Source organism: Triturus cristatus, chromosome 8 (assembly GCF_964204655.1).
Source record: "Triturus cristatus chromosome 8, aTriCri1.1, whole genome shotgun sequence".
NCBI lineage: Eukaryota > Metazoa > Chordata > Amphibia > Caudata > Salamandridae > Triturus > Triturus cristatus.
Genome location: NC_140591.1, coordinates 1,480,645,840 through 1,480,666,641, shown reverse-complemented (window position 1 = coordinate 1,480,666,641; position 20,802 = coordinate 1,480,645,840). Strand labels below are relative to the sequence as shown.

At 43.7% G+C, this 20,802-nt stretch overlaps 1 protein-coding gene across 1 annotated transcript in view; it reads right to left on the bottom strand.

Annotated features, from left to right (window-relative positions):
• PAAF1 (proteasomal ATPase associated factor 1) overlaps positions 1-20,802 on the bottom strand; it is a 153,328-nt gene that overhangs the window by 92,102 nt on the left and 40,424 nt on the right. Inside the window, exons 5-6 of the mRNA XM_085623322.1 lie at positions 18,802-18,900; positions 11,224-11,374 (exon numbers count right to left, since the gene is read on the bottom strand). Coding sequence (XP_085479448.1) covers positions 11,224-11,374; positions 18,802-18,900 — 250 coding nt within the window. The remainder of the gene's footprint in view (positions 1-11,223; positions 11,375-18,801; positions 18,901-20,802) is intronic.

Genomic DNA, 20,802 nt, shown 5'->3' with positions numbered 1-20,802 from the left:
TTGTACCTTGGCGAGAGAGACCATAGGACGACGCTCTTCGGTCCGGAGTCTATACTGAGCGGGATTACTCAGAGAAGGAGAGGTTGGATTATAATCCCGTCCCACCAGGTCTCAGTCATCGGGAGATCCTACCCCCCCCCCGCCCCCCCCCCCACCCCTTCCGGTTCACCGCTTATCTGCGGCTTGCCCCGTGACGTGCGCGGCCTCCCTCAGGAGAGCATGGCCGGACAATGAAAAGAAACTCGTTGGGACAGCAGGTTACGTGCCGGAAACTGGGGCCATGTAAAGATGCCAGCAAACAGCCACTGGATCAAATAATAAAGGTTTATAGACACCCATAACCTATTTACAGGAGGAAGGAGAACACGGACAACGGGAGGGGGGTGAGAACAAAGAGGAAGGTGCACCAGATAAAAAGAGTCCAGATCCAAACAGGTATCCTTAGTGTTTCCTTTTATTTTCTTCTAGTATAAAGAGATAAAACTCAGCCAACGTGTTTCGTTCCACACAAGAACTTCTTCAAGGCACAATTCGGTTCTTTATGTCACTCAAAGATGAAATGCAATGGGACACAATCCCACATGTATGAAAGATTCCCAAAGTCGATGATCCACTATTTGAGTGACAAATACATTAAAATATAAACTCGTAGACTTTGATGCTTGATGCATATTCTTCTTAAAGACGATTGTCACTCAAATAGTGGATCATCGACTTTGGGATTCTTTCATACATGTGGGATTGTGTCACATTGCATTTCATCTTTGAGTGACATAAAGAACCGAATTGTGCCTTGAAGAAGTTCTTGTGTGGAACGAAACGCGTTGGCTGAGTTTTATCTCTTTATACTAGAAGAAAATAAAAGGAAACACTAAGGATACAGGTTTGGATATGGACTCTTTATCTGGTGCACCTTCCTCTTTGTTCTCTCCTTCTTCAACTGACCATCAGTGGAGTTGTTCTACGGCGCACTCCGGAAGATTTGTGCACAGGAATGGAACATTAATCTTGAGACTTTGGGATTTTAAGTGCTAAACCAGTAGTCAGTCGTAGTTCTTTTGTCTTAATAATGGGAGAGGGGTGGTAACAAAGTAAAACACAACACGGAACCCGCGCGAACAATGGGAGGGGGCGGGAGGAAGGAGAACACGAGCGGGAAAGTGAAATTGAGCCATGCGCGCGTTGTGCTCCGCATGCCGAACACGTGTACATCTCCTGTCCCCCTTCGCAAGTTAAATCGCACGCGGGTGCACATCTCCTGTCCTTGTGCCAACGCTGCCAGCCGTGCACGTGCCATGTCCTGTCCCCCTTCGCCCATTAAACCGACAACAATAGGTTTCGCAAAGTTGAGTAGCGCATGCGCTGCGTCGCTAGGCGAGACCTAAAAAGGATGCCATGTTTTTTAAACTGTCCTGCATGTGGAGTTATTGAGATGCCAGCATGCAGGAGAGAAATCGCCCCAGAATGCCTTTTGTGTCAACCAAGCCAATGCATGTACAGAACAAAGGTGGCCCCCACAGATGCTGTAGCATCCCAAGACTAAGATGCGCTGGCAAGCGAGCAGCTGCTCTCATGGGAGCAGAGCCGCAGCCGAGCCGGCACCCGTTGGCAGAAAAGGTAGGGGGAAACCCTTACAATCACACAAATATTACTGAGAAACAAACAAGCCTGTAAGTACTTCCTGAGCAGCTGGAATGAAGGCTGAAACCTTTGGAATAACCAAGACCTACCACAGAGACCATACTGAGGGATATTCTTCAATTCTTTTTTTTTTTAAACCTTAAAGGGCAGATTAAGTAGGCTTGGCTAGGAAAGGGATTCTGGGCTGAGGTGACCAAATTTGGAAGCTCTTTAGGACCCTCATCTCACAGTGTTCTGTACAGAGTAAAGCACGAGTGTCATTTTCGGAATAAGATCTTTCTGCCTGCCTTCCTTACAGTCTTTTCTTCATCTAACTTTTGAGATTTTACAAGTCTGAAATGCAAACCGTTGAATTAAATCCCCAGGTAGCCGTTTACAATTCAATCAATCAAAATAATCTTTATTTCGGTCGTAGACCATAAAAGATAAGCAATCCATAACAACATACAATTATACAGAAAAAAGAAATGAGAATTGCAATTCATAAATAGTAAGTACAATAAAGATTAGATTAATTGACAGTAATTCATTAAAACAGTAAAAAAGAGATTAAAAGATTAAAATGTCATAAAAACAGTAAGAAAATAGCATCAATGAGTGTTAATTTGTTCCAGGGGATTAGACAATAAAAGGGAACTTCTCCTGCGCCACACAGCATACCAGAAACGTGATACCGAAAAAACTATAGGTAATGCAGTGTTTGTCTTCAGGATTCTGTAGGCAACTTTACAATGTGTAGTCCCCAAATTCCTACAGAGTTGAAGAAGCCAACGTTTTCTGATAAGTTTATAAGTGGGGCAAAAAAAGAGGACATGTAGGTCACTTTCACTAGAAGCTCCACAGGTTGGGCAGTCAGAAGGATTATTTATCAACCATTTTCCTGTGAATGCTCTCAGGGGCAATGTTCCATACCTGAATTGCATATATAATTTCCTAGAGGCGTTAGGCTCCATCAGATCTAAAACTGACTCTATTTTGAAGTCTTCTTTAATATTAAAGAAGTCCATGGTCAGTGAGCCTAGCTTGTTATTGGTTAGCATCATGTTTTTGTTATTTAACCAAAAGGCGTTTGCCAATTCAGCTCTAGAGAGTATAGGGGCGTTTGCTTCAGGATGGTGCCATAGAGCAGGAAAGCCTAATCTAAAAAGCTCTCTCTTTATATAAAGTAACCACGGTATATTATCTATACCACGGGGGGTCAATAGCGATTTTAAGTCATTTTGATAGTCCTCTAACTCTGGAGTTGCCCACAGCCTGCGCCAATACAATAGTGGCCTTAAAGCAATTTCGTCTTCAATATACCTCACTCCCAAGTCCATTCTGAGTGGTATAAGGGGAGTGCTGGATGGTAAGGACAATAGCGACCTTAAGAACTGGTTCTCAGATCTGCCAATGTCTCTGGTTAGACAGTGCCCCCATAGTTCAACCCCATACAGAGATGCAGCCCGTGCTTGTACTTTATATATCTCAATGATGGGGGCTATCGGTTTTGAGATGGAAGCTCTGTATAGTTTAAGGATCCCACCGCAAGTCTGCGTGAGTCGTAATTTAGCTTTTGATAGCTGGGGACCCCATTCCATCCTATCCGAAAGGGTGACACCGAGATATTCAAAGACTGAAACCCTATCCAGAGTAACACCATTTAGAGTAGGGTTAGGACCATTTTTTTTGGGCGGGTTGCATATCATGAATTTTGTTTTTGAGGAGTTAACCTCAAGGCCTCTCTGGGAACAAAATTCAGAGAAACTATCGAGGGCACGTTGAATCCCCATAGGGGATTTAGACACCAGAAGGGTATCATCAGCAAACATTAGTGCGACCACCTGCTCGTTGTTAAGTTTGGGGGCATCGATGTCCTTGACTCCCCTCAGGTGGGACACTAATGCATTGGTGTAAAGAGAAAATAGGGTTGGGGCCAGGACACATCCCTGTCTAACTCCACGGTTAACAGGGAACTTTGGGGTCAGATTGCCCCACTTACCGCACCTAACTTGGGCAATTTAATTACCTTATTTAGCATGCATAACAGGTGCAGTGATTTGAAGTATAATGGAAAGACCAGGGTTTCTGGCCTTTGCCAGCAGTTAGGGTCAAGCATATGAGACTTGCATTCATTATCAGAATGTCAGTTTTAGTTCCGCTAAGATAAAAGAGCAGATAACAACAATAACTGCAAAAGCAATTCATCTCACAAAATGAACTTTAAACTGGAGTTGCTCACATTCAAAACACTGTTAGTGATCAAGATTTGTGTGTTTGATTTATGGACCAAAACACCTGGTACAGATTCATACTTGTTTAAACTAGAAGATCTGAACTTTTCTCTAAGAAGAATAAGGTATTGGACAAGAGAATGGCAGGCCCACATTCTTAAGAGTGTTCAAAATAAGTGAATGGTCTCTCCAGAGTAGTGCCTTACTTTGGTTAAAAAAACATGTAAACAAATTAACAAAACATTGAAGATCATTGACTGGGCAAATGCTTAAGTTGAATGAAGACAGGTTTCCAGGAGAATGCCACAAAGTCACAAAAAGTCATGGGTTTGAAAGGTACACATCTAGAATGAAACAAAACAGTTACGTCAGAAATCTAGCCCTCATTGTAAAGAATACCCGGGTGGACCAGGGGGGAAGATTTGCTGTCTTAGAGGCCCAGTGGGAGGGGAGAGCGCTTAATATAATTTCAGTGTACTTGCCTCCTGCGTTGGGCAAAGAAGCCTTGATAGCTCTTGGGAGAATATTGACTGACCTCCCGGTGGGCACATTGATAATGGGAGGGGACTACAACATGGTCATGGAGGAAGAAAAAGACAGATATCCCCGACGGGCGGGTGCACGTCCCAATGTACAAATGAAAGACTTCACCACAGCCATGGGTCTGGTGGATGTGGGGAGGGCCCTGAAGCCCGACAATATCCACTTTACGTACTACTCCAATGCGCACGGAAGCTCATCTCGAATAGACTATTTTCTGACGTATGCAGCCTCCATTGGGGATTTTCGAAAACCTGTGGTTCTGCCAAGAGGCATATCAGATCATTCGCCAGTTACAGTTGAGCTTACACACTGGGAGAGACAGCCGCGATCCACAATAGATCTCAATCCGTGGTTGTTGAAGATACCTGATATCAGAGCAGAACTCTGTCAGCAAACCTGTAATTACTTTAATGAAAATGTAGGCTCAGTGAGGTCAGCGCAAACCTTGTGGGAGGCAAGTAAAGTGGTGCTAAAGGGACATGCTCTGTCCCTGAAGGTGGGATACATAAAGAAAAAGCATAGCCAGTTAGCCAAATTGGAAGATGAGCTTCGTGAACTGGAAGGCGATAGCGTAGATGAACCCTCAGAGGAAGCAATGCACCACCTAGAGATAAAACAGGAAGAGTATAGGATCAAAGCTAGGGAACACATGGTGGCCAAACATCGTAACATACAACACCGTATATACGAATTCGGAGACAGGACTGGGAGGACGCTGGCCTGGCTGGAAAAAAGAGAGCAAGGGGAGAGGTGGGTGTCGAGCCTGACTATGTCGGATGGCAGCACAGTAACGCATCCTAAAGATATAGCACAAGCCTTTGCGGATCACTTTGAACAGATCTACTCTCCATCCACTGTATACGGGGCGGAGGAATCTCGCCAACTTCTTTCTGATAGCAATATATCAACTCTTTCGGACTCAGCTAGAGCCGCACTGGAGGGTGACCTGACGGATGAGGAAATCCGCAAGGCGATAAGCCAAATCCATCGAATTCTTGAAGGCAACTGCCTCATACGTTACCCCTCACTTGCGTGCCATGTATAACGAATGCTATGAGCAAGGGAGGCTGCCCAAAGACCAGCGGGTTGCCTCTATAGTTGTAATCCGTAAACCAGGGAAGCCTGGGGATCAATGTGGCTCTTACCGGCCGATTTCACTGATTAATGCTGAAGCTAAGATCCTAGCTAAAGTTCTGGCCATCAGACTGATCCCAGTCATTTCATCGCTGGTGCATCCCGATCAGTCAGGGTTTATGCCGGGGCGCAACACAGCACTGAACATCCGCCGACTTCACAACGTGCTGGCACGGGGGGGAAGTTCTGGAGGAGGATGCTGTGCTGTTGTCGTTGGATGCCTCTATGGCGTTTGATTCCAATGAGTGGCCTTATTTATTTGAAGTCTTGGCCAGGATGGGATTTGGCCCGAAATTCCTAGGTTGGATTAAATTACTCTACGCAGATATAAAGGGCCAAGTGAGAGTAAATAATTATACCTCACGAGTATTCACGTTGCAGAGAGGAACCCGACAGGGCTGTCCTCTGTCCCCATTGATATTTTCCTTAATGTTGGAACCATTGGGAGCCTGGATCCGGCGGGACGTGATGGTGCGGGGCTTGATGTGGGCAGAGGGCCAGGAAGATCGAATATCCCTTTACGCAGATGATATCCTGCTGTATTTGGCCTCCCCGTATCAATCCATTCGTGGGGTGTTGGACATCTTCACAAATTTTGGAAACTACTCTGGTTATCGAATAAACTGGAGTAAATCTGTGCTGTTTATGCTCCGGGGGCGGGTTCCCAGACTTCCCCCAAATTGCGAAATTAAGGTGGCAGAGGCTGGCTTTCGGTACTTGGGAATTTATGCAACATCCGACCCTTCCCTTTTTTATGTTCGTAACCTGATCTCCCAACTGGCCCGGCTCAAAACAGATGTCCAACACTGGAGATCCCTGCCCTTGTCACTACTTGGCCGTGCGGCCCTGTTTAAGATGTTGGCACTCCCCCGGTTTTTATATATCCTCCAAAATTGCCCATATCAAGTTCCAGACACATATTTCACAGAGGTGGAGAGTGCAATTCGTACCTTGCTCTGGGATGGAAGGGCCCCCCGCATTGCCACCAATAAATTGACGAAAGGTTGGTACGACGGAGGTATAGCCCTCCCGGACCTTAGACTCTACTACTGGGCCTCGCAATTAGTGGTGATAAACCACTGGATTTACCGATCTCCTAACGATCCAGCATATATGCTAGACAGATATCAAACTGGACGGTCAGGTTACCTGGGAGCGCTGTACTCCAAAGCAAAACGAGGGCGATACCTCGGGCCTCTTTCTCATACATTGGCTATCTGGCATCGGGCTAACTCCCGATTGGGTTGGGCAAACGTCCTCACAAAGGCAACGCCACTATGGTATGCCCAACGGTTGGGTTCTCTCTGCCATCAACCCGGCTTCGATAGGTGGGATACTATCGGGATCTCCGTCGTCGGTGACTTGGTCAAAAAGGGGTCGATCCTCAGTTTCAAGGAGCTTTAGGATCAGTATGAAATGGCACAGGGGGAGCAGTTTCGATATATGCAGATTCGACACGTCCTCACCACAGCGCTGCCGAACCCCGCAGAGCTACCAGAGTCGTCACCAATTGAAGATCGGCTGCTTGATGGACCACTATATTCCAAAGCCATCTTGCTGACTTATAAGAAACTGTGCAACAACATACCTGACACATTGCATAAGCTCAGAGAAAAATGGGAGGGGGACCTTGGATCACTTGAAGATGACGATTGGCAAGCTGCTCTGATGTCCCCTAAAGAGGCAGCCATCACCCTCCGCTTCAGATTAATACAATTCAAGATTCTACATAGATCATATTTAGCGGGAGTGACACTAGCAAAGATAGGTGCCAGGACTGACTCACTCTGTCTCAGGGGGTGTAACTCTACGGCTACCTTTTTCCACACGATATGGGAATGCCCTCAGCTTCTCCAGCTATGGGAGGGGGCCACGACGCATATCCAAGCGGCCTCAGGGAAAGAAATGACTCTCACGCCGGGGTTGGGGCTACTCAATATCTGGGCGGAAACGGATCTTACAGAGGTGGAACAACAGCTAGCCACGCTTGGATACACCCTGGTCAAAAGAGAAATAGCTAAGGGGTGGCGAGTTCTCCAGCCATACGAGCATGGCTACGGGAAGTGGATAAATGCATGATTGCAGAAAAGGAAGTTTTTATAATTAGGGGATGCCCTAAGAAGTGGGACAAGAAATGGGGCAAATGTTATGTGTACCGTGGGAATCTTTGTATCTCCCCAACGAGAGAACTGGAAATGAGGCGGAATGGGGATCGAGCAATGGATGATATCTAAATGTGACCATTTTTTCTTGTTAATGTACGAATGTATCTTTTGATTGTAATGTAATGTATGCATAACTGCAACCGAAACTAATAAAATTTATAAACAAAAAAAAAAAACGGTTACGTCAGACTGTGGAGGATGACCTCTTATGGAGGTGTAGGAAGCTGGCTCTGTATATGGTATACCACTAGGTGGTTATACCGTGCACAGAGTCTAGAGATTTCCCCAGAAGTGTACAGGGCTCAATGTAAACCCAAGTGCTCTACTAGTGGTAGTGTGGGCGAGAAGCCTTTGACCTAACACAGAGGAGTTTAAGACATTTATTGCACACACATAGACCGATAACTGACACACGACTCAAATAGGAGATCCACACCAATCTTATAAAAATAAGTTTGTTTTGAGGTTGTTTTTTTTAAAGACCAAGATCTTCGCAATAAGGTAAGTACGTTTTTAAGGAAAAATATTTTTCACTTTCAAAAGTCACCAGTGCAATTTTCACACAGTTCAATGTTATCCTATGAAGGAAAACAACAATGCGGTTTTAAGGGTAAGTACTCCACTTACAGTTCCAGTCTTCGGGGTTAAAGATCTACAGAGGGCAAGGTTCAGGTAAGCACCAAGTCTGTACCATCAATAGCACATGGGTGGCCGGTTGCAGAGGTCAAATTCAGTGTTAGGCCCAATGTGTTTCAATGAAGCCTTGGGGTGCTTGGTGCCACACTGCGTGCAGGTAGTTAAATCAGTTGCAGGGGCCAAGCTTTGGGGGTTAGAGAAAGCAGAGGGGGCAGGAGGGAGGCACAAAGCAGCACCTAACATACACCACCAGCGGCAAAGTTGCAAGGTGCAAATACAGCATCGGGCACCCAATGCTTTTCAATGAGGAATCTTGGTTTGACAAACAGGCTGCAGGCGTTCAACCGGAGGCTGCAAAGAGGACACCAGTGACAGAAGAGGTAAGTTGAGGTGTAGAGGGTCATAGGGACACAGCTGGTTCAGCTCACCAAAGCCCAGAGGCTTCAGGTGCCGGGTTCTTCTTACAGGAGCCGTTAGCGTTCGGGGGGGAGCCTCTGGATTCAGTCTGCATGTGTCGTCGTGGAGGCCAGGAGGGGGTCAGCCAACGCTGGACTGGAGGTCAGGATCGCTGGGGAATCTGTTCTGGTTTGGTGTGCCATCTAGAAACGGGCCGGAGGCGTCGTGTGTAGAGTGGGCACCAGAGTCTTGTGTGTTGGTTTCTTTGTGAACAGAGCGGATGTCCTCGGGAGTTCTGGTCTTCTTCAGAGGTAGGCAGACATCCCAGGATTTGTGGAGGTCACCGACTGCTGGACAGGCATTGTTTCTTTGCAGGATGTTCCACTGCTGCAGACAGGCCGGTAGGGCTGGGGGCATTTTTAGTCTTCTTCTGCATGACGCCTTCTCAGTCCTTTTTCTTCTTTAGTCAGCAGGAACTAGTTTCCAGGTCTGGAGGAGCTACCTAAATACTACATTTAGGGGAGTATCAGGTAGGGCCAATGGGCATGTTACCTTGGGTGACTTCACCCTCAATCATGCCACCCTCCTGTGGGAGGGGTCATAGTCCTAGACCAGATTGGAGGGGTCTCCCTAGCTTCAAGATGACGGGGACTTAAAGATGTTCTTCACCTTGCCTCTCCCACCTAAGGGGTGGAGTTGGCAGACGTGGGCACACCTCCGATTCTTCCTAGGTTTTCCCGCCGGTTTTCCGGCAGTGTGGGGCTGCCATCTGCTGCTAGCAGTAGAGTTTGGGGGTCGCATTACAAAGGCGGCAGGCCTTTGAAATTTCCCTCTCGAGCACTGCGCCCATCCAGGGGGAGGAGGTGCGTCACCTCCGCCCAGGGTATGCATTGTTTCTGGTCCCAGAGAGCAGAGGCTCTCAACCCAGGGGTCCAGAAACATGTCTGGTGATGGCAGGCTGCCTACAGCCGGTCTATGATCACACCAAGGTTAGTAGGGTTTCAGGGGACAACTCTGAGGTGCCCTCTGAGTACATGGTTCAATGAATCCCACACTGGCACCAGTGTGGGTTAATTGAGAAGGGTATTAGCCATCATGGTGCTGGGGAAATCGAGTTCTGGGTTTTCCAGCCCATGTACTCTTTTTGGCTTCTCTGGCACTTACAATATCTAAGAATGGACTTAAATATTGTAGGGGCATTTCTGTTCATGCAGATATGCCCCCACTAATGGTATATTGCACCCTGCCTTAGGGCTGAAAGGCCTGCTAGAGGGTTCACTTACCTATAACTTAGGCTTTGTTGTTTTGTCTGCACCAAGCCGTGCATGTTGCAGTGGCAGTCTGCAGGACCTAGGTGAGAAGTCCCTAGGGGACCCTTTTCAGTCCCCATGCCCTAGGTACTCAGATACCATTTACTAGGGATTTACAGGGGTCCTGAAGGGCCAATTGTGGAATAGTTTATGGGAAGAAGCACTGGCACAGTGGACCTGGTTTACAGGTACCCTGTGCACTACAACTGAAACCACATCAAATACCAGGCAAAAAGTGGGGGTTAATCATGTCAAAGAAGCAATTTCTCACAGGAGGTCTCAGATGGTGCAGGCCATCATGACTCAATTTGAAAGGAAAACGGTTTAGCCAAGTCAGTCTAGAGTGCAAAATGATAATGATGACTGAGAATCTGAGACACCACGTATCAGCATTTGGCGATGTTTGATATAATCTCTTGCACAGGAGTCTTGTAGACTACCCACATAGGCCAGAGATGATGTATGCCTTCATCTTGATAGATTCATGAGGTAAAAGCCAGCTTGGTAGGAAGTAGGCAATCAAGTTGAGAGAAGCACTGAACAGTAAAAAAACCTGATCATGTTCTTAGACAAAAGACAAGCAAAAGATTCAGAATGTTTGGAAGAGTCAAACAAAAATCCCCACAGAGCAAAACAAACTATGAGAACACAAAATGGAGAGGCCACAAATTAGCTATAAGGAAGAGGGAGAGATCTGGTCTGCTAAACATTCTCTAAAGGACTTTCAGAGCAGCACACAGGGAATGAAATTTCTAAGGGTTGAAATAACTGGGAACCAATCAGATATCAGTCCAGAGTCAAATGCTTGTGAGCGGTCTAAAGTGTAATGTCTTAATGAAATGTGGGTCATACGATATGAACAGAATTTTTTTTTTTTTAAAGAAAATAAGCGAGACGGTCTAGAATTTCTACCCTTTATAATCCGAAATCATACTTCACGCCATGAAATTTCAAGAGCATTTCAAAGATAACACCCAAAGTCGCAAGACCCTCCATATCTTTGAAAATGTTTAAACCATTTATAGGAATGTCTGGATTTTTTTTAAGTTTCAAAATAAAGGTGATATTAAGAGTGTATTATTTCTTGAAGAATTAGTTTGGAGTACAACAGGTAATAATAGCTCATTAAAACATACAAAGAAGTATGAACTAAACTATCACATTGCAGTTGCTTCATCACATTACCTCCTTTGTGACCTTTCAATGTTACAGGGCAACTGGCATCTTCTGCTGACCAGATCTTTAACTGAGCATCCATCCCTCCGCTCAGAACGACGAGGCCAGACGGGAAAAACCTGCAGCAGTTCACGTCAAACACATGCCCTTCCAACATCCTCTAAAGCAAAGAGAAGAGTATGAAAACACAACAGGATTTGCAAAGCAAAACTTCAACACGTTATACCTCAAATGAAGCTAATCACTTCAGAACAATCTGTGGCAACGGGATTACATCATAAAGGATCATCACAGTAAAATATGAATCTGTATTCTTCAAATTATTGGTCTAGGGTACCCTTCAGGATCGCTAAGTCAAATTAACATGCTACCAAATGTTAGTGTCAGGCTCATTACACCCAGAAACATGGCGTTCTTTCCCGCAAATGAGAAATGAAATATGATGGGAAATCGTGTATATTGCCCTTGTGAAAAAGCCCCATTATACAGGTCTCTATGGAAAGGCATGGATAACTTAGGCAAGATTATTTTCATTGGCATGTGATGTCCTCAGTTCTGGGGGTAGGTAGTTAATTCCTGGGAGCCTTCCTTAATTCTATCCAGAGAGATTCATTAGTAAAGAATAACCTCTTGGTTTACTAAACAAGATGAATGATATAGGTTTTGTACTGCTCCCAAGTTTACAATCAGTACCTATAACAAGCCCAGCTAACAATTTTCAGTCTTTACGGGCCCCAAGTGAGAAAATGTGAAGATCGGGAGAATATATAACAAAAGTCACATTTCGAGGCAGAATGAACCATAATGCTACTGCTGTGAAGTTCTAGCAAAAGGCAGATATGCAAAGGCACAAACTGCTCCTAAACCATGGAACGGCCTCCTACGCCATATCAGTCTCCTTCTCGTACTCTTTTTTTAATTCCACAAGAAGCTGAAGACCTGGCTTTTCAATGAACCAACCTACACTAGGCAGGGCTAGGCACCCATACCTGTTCGGAGCTAGGATACCCTCACGAGTGATCGATTGCTTTACAAATACACATTACATAAAATGAATATATGTTTTCATAGGCAGTGATAGCACCTGTGCAGTTAAGGTTAGGTCAGAATTTCCATTGAAAAGTCATTTTTTGTTTTCTTTATAACTCTGCAATTCACAAAAAATCTGTTCAAAACTTTCCAATAAAAAGTGGATCCAATTTGGGTTTGGCATGGCAAGTTTCATGCATAAAGCAAAACCAAAGGGGATGATGGACGGAGTGTTGAACATTGCAAGCCCTCACCCCCAGTCAACTGATATGGGTTTAATCCATCATCACTCTTTAGCTCACTCCGCCACACAGTTCAGACATGGCCATATGCAAATCTGTCTGACCCTGTGCCTCATGGGAATAGTCCAGCCCGAACGCCAAGCCATGTCTTCCCTGGACCGGAAACAAGCATCCTGGGACCGGTTTCTGGCTAATCAGCCGTCATCAGCCAGGCTAGCTTGGATCCAGTGGCAAAGTGAGCAAGGGACCCAAGTCTGGGCATACCCTGCCAATTTAGGGCAAACAAAGCAAAACCAAAGGGGATGATGGACGGAGTGTAAGTTTCATGCATATCCTTCAAGCTGAGAGGCTCAATAAAGGGAGGGGTTGGTAAAAAAAACAACAAAAAAGTGACATTCCGCATCCCCCATTTTAATTTCCATAGGATCCTTTGCTCTCCAATACAGAAATAAATGGCTTACTCAATTTACACCAAACTTGGCATGAAGAAATGCCTTTGCTTGGTCTGCCCGAAAATCTGATCACAAATTCCTGATAAATTAGGGTTTACATTTTTTCTGGTGTGTTTGAAAAGGTTCAATTATAGAGATGTCTGGACCGTTAATGTAAAATTGTTAGGCCATAAGCATTGGATTTCGTGTGCGGGTTATGATTTGCATGTCTGTTGTGTGAGAGTTATGGATTGCAATCCTATCTATAATGTGTGAATTTCTGTATTTTTTTTGCTTTAATTTGCAATCCTAACTGCACTTTAACTGCATTTTTTCAATAAAAATATTAACACACACACACATATATACACACACACAGACATATATATATATATTCTATAAATAAATAAATATAGATGTGTATGCGCACTGACAACACACAAGTATGATCTGCAGCATACACCACATGCCATAGCTTAAGTCACTCACCATGTTTTGCTCTTGGCAGACCTTTGATTTCTGGTCCATTGGCAAAGTGGTGTACTGATGATGGCGTGCGGCATTGTTTGCGTTATGCATTACATTGCATATGTGAATTTCAGAGATTTTTGTGTTCGGTGAACCACAGATAACCTTCAACGATGTCGTTTTCAGCTAATATCTTGTTTTTTGTGTAGGATCTACTGCATCTACCAGCTACGTAACCATTCGGCGCTACGTACATTGTGATGTCCAGAAGAGGCTGAACCTAACCCACCCTAACAAAGGGTCTGCACTGCAGCTAGACCCTGCAGCCACTCTTCCATGCAATCTACCAGGGCTTTCACCTGGCCACAGCATCAATTGTTTTCTTTTTTTATTAAAAAACACGATTTTTATATGAATGGAGATTTTTGGTGCCTGTATTCTGAATACAAAATGCAGGGACGGAAGGATTGTGATTTTACTTTGTCAAAAATGTTGTTTAATCTTGTGTCTTTTAACTGGTAAAGCCTCTGGTGTTGGGGACCTCCTACATTGCTTCTCCTCAGCTGTAGAATTATTTTTGTCCACAGAGCTAGAATCACAATTCTGATCAAAATTCCAATATTCAAGAAGGTGGAAAAAATATTTTGATCCCCTTCATAAGTCAATCACATTCTTTGACACATTTAAACTTGATTGACAGGAATCACAAGTTTAAGAAAACAATTTTACATGGTTAAGATGTACATAATTGTTACCCTTTTACAAGCTCACCCTGAAACGTTTTTAAAATATATATATATTTTTTATACTAAAATCTTAACTACTTAGGGAACTAAAAACACATTTTCTGAACTTTTATGCCAAGTTTGGAGTAAACCCATTCTGAGTTTTATCTGTAGCTGCGGGCACATTTACATATGGGAACTTCATTGGGAAAACACATCTTTTTTTTTAGACCCCTCTACTCAATATTTTTTTTTCTTCACAGATCTGCACGAACACTGGAATGCACACTCTAGTGAGTGCCAAATTTGGTGCACATCCTCCAATTGAGTCAAAACGTCTTTGAAAAATAAAAATAAAATAATTTCAATGCAGTGGCATTGAATGGGTGGTCATGGGGCCTAGCGCAAGCAATAAAACTAAGCCCCCATCCTGTATTAAAATTGATCTATATATTAGGTGTACTGCGCCCATCACAGCCTAGGACCCCAGGTGTCACAGCACCAGCTTCACTCATGTAATTTGTAAGTCTCCAAGCTCCTCATTCTACTGGTCTTTCCTTCTCGCCTCTCTATCTCCATCCCTCTCTCCTCTCATCTACTTTGTCCATTTAATGCTCTCCTCTCTAACCCAATCGTCAGTCTCTCTCTTCCGCCTTGTCTCTCACGCATCCTCATCACCTTCCTCCCTTGTATCCTAATTGTGGCTCTTTTTTGTTCCTTTTCCCTTGCCCACTTTGCTCAATGTTATCTTTCTCACTCAAACCTTATTTCCTTGTCCATTATGTCACCTTTTCCTGCCTTCCTCCTAGTTTTTACCCTTCTTTTTTCCATCCCTTTCCTCTCTTCTTTATTGTTCCCTCCATTCTCTACTCCCTCTGGATCCCTCCTCTGAGAAGTAAAAAAGAGCCAGGCCCCTGGTATGCACGGTCTCTAAATAAATACACAAATAAATAAAATAAATTAGAACAGTCAGCTTTTAAAATAACTTCAGCTGGTGCAGGGTGGACTGTGCCCCCCTCAGACCTCTGGCCCTGGTCATTGCACCAGCTTCACCACTGGTAGCTACGCTCCTCTTTCAATTGGAAGATGTGCTTGACCCATAACTACACAGTGGCAAATGCCACTATAATATAGTTTCACTGAAAACACTACAGTTACTTGTTAAGCATTTACTTTTTACTTCTGCATACAGAATAGCACGTAAGGGGATGATGGCTTCAACTCTTACCAAAGAGATGTGGTCTGCGATCAGTTAGAGAAGAAGCCATTCCAGTACTTGAAACTTCCAAACCCAACTGCCATTCAGGCAATGTCTCAATTTAAATCTACAGCTTGGGCCCTGACAGAACGCTATACAAATTGTGTGCAGGGCAATGATCTCTTTTGCCTCCTATTTACACAGGACGAACAGAGACTGTAAATTCAGATTTTTATTTTTTTAATATAAAGAATTATCATTGATTGTACCTATACAAAGCAATGTAAATATTTTCTTTTGCATACATATAATCTTGTGACATTTGTTTTTATCGAATCCAAATAATTTAATAAACAAATTTCCTACTCCTCTTCTTGATATTACAGTGGTACTTCGTATGATTTCTCAAAATGTTTCTCTCCTAAAATGCATGCATTGTTTGAGAATACAAAGTGTTCACTGATTGCTCCTCAGGAAGCTCAAGTAACACGAAATCTCATTTTCTGAGAATATATAAAGTTTGAAAAATAATTTCATGCTTTCCATCATGCAGAGGCACAGATAGCAGTGCATCCCAAACAATGAGTTCAAGTACCTCTGCACAACTTTTTGTAATCATTGTAGAGGGACACATTTCATAAACAGAAGACCCTCCTCCCAGGACGTAAGTAACAAGCAAGGAAAAGTTAGAGTAGACACAATCAGCACTGGTCGAAATCTAGGGTAAGGGAATGACCACCATCTAGATTCAACATAAAATTGTAGATGATAGGAATGCATAAAACTACAGCACACAACAGCATTGTAAATACTGGCACAACAGCACAATATGGTTGTGCATTTGTTGATGCTATACTTCTCCTCTTCTAGCTCTACCTACCTTGAGATACAGCTCTTATTCAGACGGGGTTCTCCTGGATGTAAGCAAATGAAGAATTCAAGCCACCTTTTCTCAAGTCAGCAGCCAGAAACAAAGTCCAAACATCACAGCAGAAGGCAATAATAGGAATAAAACAATTACATGGTAAACCAAATTAATTATCTGCGGCTTGCACCAACAACAATTCTCCCAAAAAGACGTTTAGTTTGGCTCCTACAATCGCAAGCACATACACAGTCCAGATTCCTTATTTGAAACTTCAAGAAGACCAAGAACGACCACTTTTTTAATGCTGACGTGTTTTTAAATGTCACTTCAAAGGGGTAGCTTCGCCTACTTTCTGCTCTTTTCTTTGGGGGAATATTCATTGATTTGTTGTGATGTCAATGGACGTATATTGTTTATGTGCTACAACTGATATAGGGACAGTGGTCCTGGTCAAACTGTGCATCATAAAGAAGGGACTACAAATAAACATCAGACGTCGTCTGTCCTACCATAAAACACTCTTATTTTGCAAAAAGCTTTTAATGGAGCACTTCCAAATCAGTTTCCGTGACATAATCCATTCCAAAGTTACTTTTAGACGAGAGTTTGCATCAGAGTATAATCAACACCGCTACGGAACAGCCACTACAAGTAACAGCCTTGCCATGCTCCAGTTGATCTTAATGGCAAACTTACAAGGGAAAACCACTGTACATCAGTGTTCCTCAGCACTATCTGGCATTACATACAACACCTTAGATTTCCAACTTCCTTAATCCACAGTACTCATATTCGAACTTCGATGCCGAATTGTGCAGACCCAACAATTATTACTATAAACCCATTGAAAAGACCTGGAACCACCACTCCAATGTATATACATTCTTCCTCCCACCAAGGCCCAAGTCCCACTCTGCCCTACATTAGGACTACATTAAAATCCCCAGACTACCTACAGGTCCTCGATACGAGTATTCCTCAAAACATTTAATTCAGTCCATGTCTCCACACTTCCACACAACTCTTGCATTCAAGCATTTTTAAATCACTGAAAGGTCTGGCGGTCTCTGTGTGAAAGGTGCTATTGGAACTCCAGGCCACCAAAAAAGGCTTGACAATGGCCAATCAGGGAAGGAAAAAACACCTAACTAGCTGGTCCAAGCTCAGCAACAATATCAAGGTAAATACTAAGGAACAGTGAGACAGTGATAGCACTGTACCACACAGAAAGATGACAAAGCAATTAAAGAACATTAAAGGCTTTCACAAAATCACTGAGGAGAGATTTCCATGCATTATCAATGGAGTGTGAAGCCTCATTTAACATCTCTGAATGATGAACAATATATTCTCTAACAATCCTGACCATTGCCCCTTTCCCTTACTATTTGCACTTCTTTCATATGTATTTGGCATACTGAACTTTTCAACCATTCTGCAAGGGACAAGCACTGAAGTTTAGAGAAACCCCAAAGCCTCAAACCACTAATACCACACACTACTCAGCCACTTAGCTAACAAGCATTTGAAAACCATTGAACTGAGCGTCACCAACCTACTCTTTGGGCATGGATAGGTACAGAATCCATCTAAATATCCCGCAGTCCCCATTCTTGAAGAAATAAAATTTAGATTCCAATAGTCCAGCCAACTCCCACTCCATTTCTAAAATGTCATCTTCTTAAAAGTCTAGAAAGCAAGGTTACCAAATTGTCTGAGGGAGTCTGGAACATTCCTCTCCAACCAAAGCTAAGAATGAATTCAACTGATTCTACATAAAGGATCTCTTGCACGTGCTCTAGATTCTCTTGGTCCCAGTCGTTCTTCTGAAGGACTACATGTAGATCTTTGGACAAGTACTAGCAATGAACTTCCTGTAGTTGTAGGTGCATACAGAGACATTATCCAAATCCTGGACTTCTGGGTAACATACTAGTCCCAAAATGAATAAAGAGGTAATATTGCCTGAAGGCCAAAAATCAAAGTTCTGGTGGTAGGCAGTAATATCACTTCAGACGAGCCGATCACCTCAACTCCAATCATAAAAAGCTAAAAACGTGCATCCTGTTTCTACTCTCCACCCAAGCTCGCTCTGTGGCTAGGAAAGCAGACCACCAACTTGAGTTGTGATGGTCCAACTTCGTCTTCTCAGTCTGAGTTAACCAGCAAAGACCTGCAGGCATAACTCTCAAATTTCTGGGTTGACAACTCAGAAACCCCATGCTTCATCACTGCTGGCCCAAGTAAAACACCGGTGTTTCTGTAAAGAGCTGGTAACATTTATCTTCACACAAGCTTTCAGAAACGGAAACAGCTTTGCATCACCACCAACCTCCAGCTCCTATCTTCACACACACAGTCAAAGACTCATGTTCTGCAACAAATGGTGCTCCAGAGCACACATGATCCAAAGTGCCTCAATTAAAAAGATAAATGATTAGTACATGTTCTGCTGCACATCATCCCAGCCCTTCCAAATGAGGTTAAAAGATCAGATGGCTAAAAGACTGCACTTCCACATCTTTTACCCTACCCTGAAAAGCCCTTCCTATATAGTTTCTGATGCACATATAGAATTTATAGGTTTGTCAATGTGTATTTACAAAGTTTCTGCGAGTATGCATACCCTAGGATCTCCATTGTTAGTCTGCCAGATTTTCATGGTCCCATCAGTGCTTGTGGACACCCCAAGACCTCCTCCACTGGAAATATCCAGACATGTGATCTGCATGTATAAAAATAAATTGTAGATGTTTAAAAAACACCTCAAAGTACAACCATTAATTGAAATAAATATTTTAACAAATATGATAAAGCTATAATTTCCTTCGAAGGAAGTGAAGAGACCAGACGTCTTACATCCATGTAAACAGCAACACACATACTCTGTGCTACATTTATGTAACCGTCTTGCCATTAAACAACCAACCTACCATGCAACAAAGTGGAATGACAGCAAGACCCCTTGCTTGTTGGGGATGTAGTTAGCTTTCTGTAAGAGCAGAGGAGATCTTGTAGATACCAAAAGACAAGCAAACAAAACAAGCATGCTCAATCACAAAACACAACCCACCTGAAAACAAACTGCTACAAACAGATTAAGAACAGTTCTTTAACCAGGATCCCACTGACACAAATGTATCATAGGCGATCTGCTTTGTTGCACTTACGAAACCAATAGGTATTAAACTGCAAAAGGTTTTATGATCTGTTACAATGGCTGTCACTTAGACGGAGGGACTAGTAGAGATCCTAGTTAATACCTATGGGCTTAATCATGATGATCCGCAGTTCTACTCCAAGATGGGTACTCGCTTACTGCAATGGGAGAATATGCCACAAATTTGAGGTGGGGATTTTAATTGCGTGTTGAACCCCAAGCTGGACCGCTCCAGGGGACCCACACGTCGCACTTCTGCAGCTGTGGGGATATGATTGGTATAGCTGATCAGCTGGATCTGCTCGATGTCTGGAGGTACCGCTCCTCAGGCGATATGGGCTTCACGCATTATTCTGTGGCTAACAATATCTATACCCGGATAGACTGATTGATATCTAAAAGTTTAGCCACACAAGTCCTCATTGTGACCCACTACCCAGGACTTACTCAGGCCACTCCCCAGTCCTACTAGACATTGAGTTACCGCCCCAGAAATTCGCACCATTTCTCTGGACATTACCCCCATACTCCTTATTGGATCCGGTCTTTAAGGGTGAATTAGTTGCCTCAATAGAGGGCTTCTTCTCAGATAACATTGGTACGGTAAGGAATATGCTACTTACCAGTAGGCATCTGTTCTTGGCATGTAGAGCTGCAGATCTACACACTTTTGCATAGATCGCCATCTGGTGTTGGGCCCGGATGTTTGCAGTTTGTTTTTCCTCTTGGAAAGTCTTTGGAAGTCACGAGGTCGGTGACTCCTCCTTTGGATCGTATTGCGCATGGGCTTCGGCTCCATCCTCAGATTGTTTTTCGCCAGCAGGGAAAGATGGAGCGTAGTAACAACAGTGAAGAAACCCATGTGTGTTGTATCTAAATAAGATAGACTGGAACAGATACAGGTAGCCGGGGAGGCAGGTGGGCGTGTGTAGATCTGCAGCTCTACATTCCAAGAACAGATGCATACTGGTAAGTAGCATATTCCATTCGAGGCATATGAGCTGCAGATTACACACTTTTGCATAGACTATATAGTAGTTCCCCACCTTAGCGGCGACCACCGGTATCTGTTGCAGTGGTTTGAAATAATGTTTTTAGTACAGCCTGGCCCACACTAGCTTGTTGCTCGGTTTGCACATCTACACAATAGTGTTTAGTGAAAGTGTGCGGTATGGACCATGTAGCTGCTTTGCAGATATCATCTAATGGGATGTTCCCTAGAAAAGCCATGGAAGCCCCTATCTTCCGTGTAGAATGGGCTTTAGGGGGGAACGGATAGCGTTCGTTTTGCCTTGTGGTAGCAAATCTGGATGCATTTTACAATCCACCTAGCTATCCCTGATTTTGAGATGGGGTTGCCCTTGTGTGGTGGAGAGAAAGAGACAAACAGTTGTTTGGTCTTTCTGAAAGGTTGTGTTCTTTGGATATAGTAAAGTAAGGCTCGTTTAACATCTAGCTTGTGTAGAT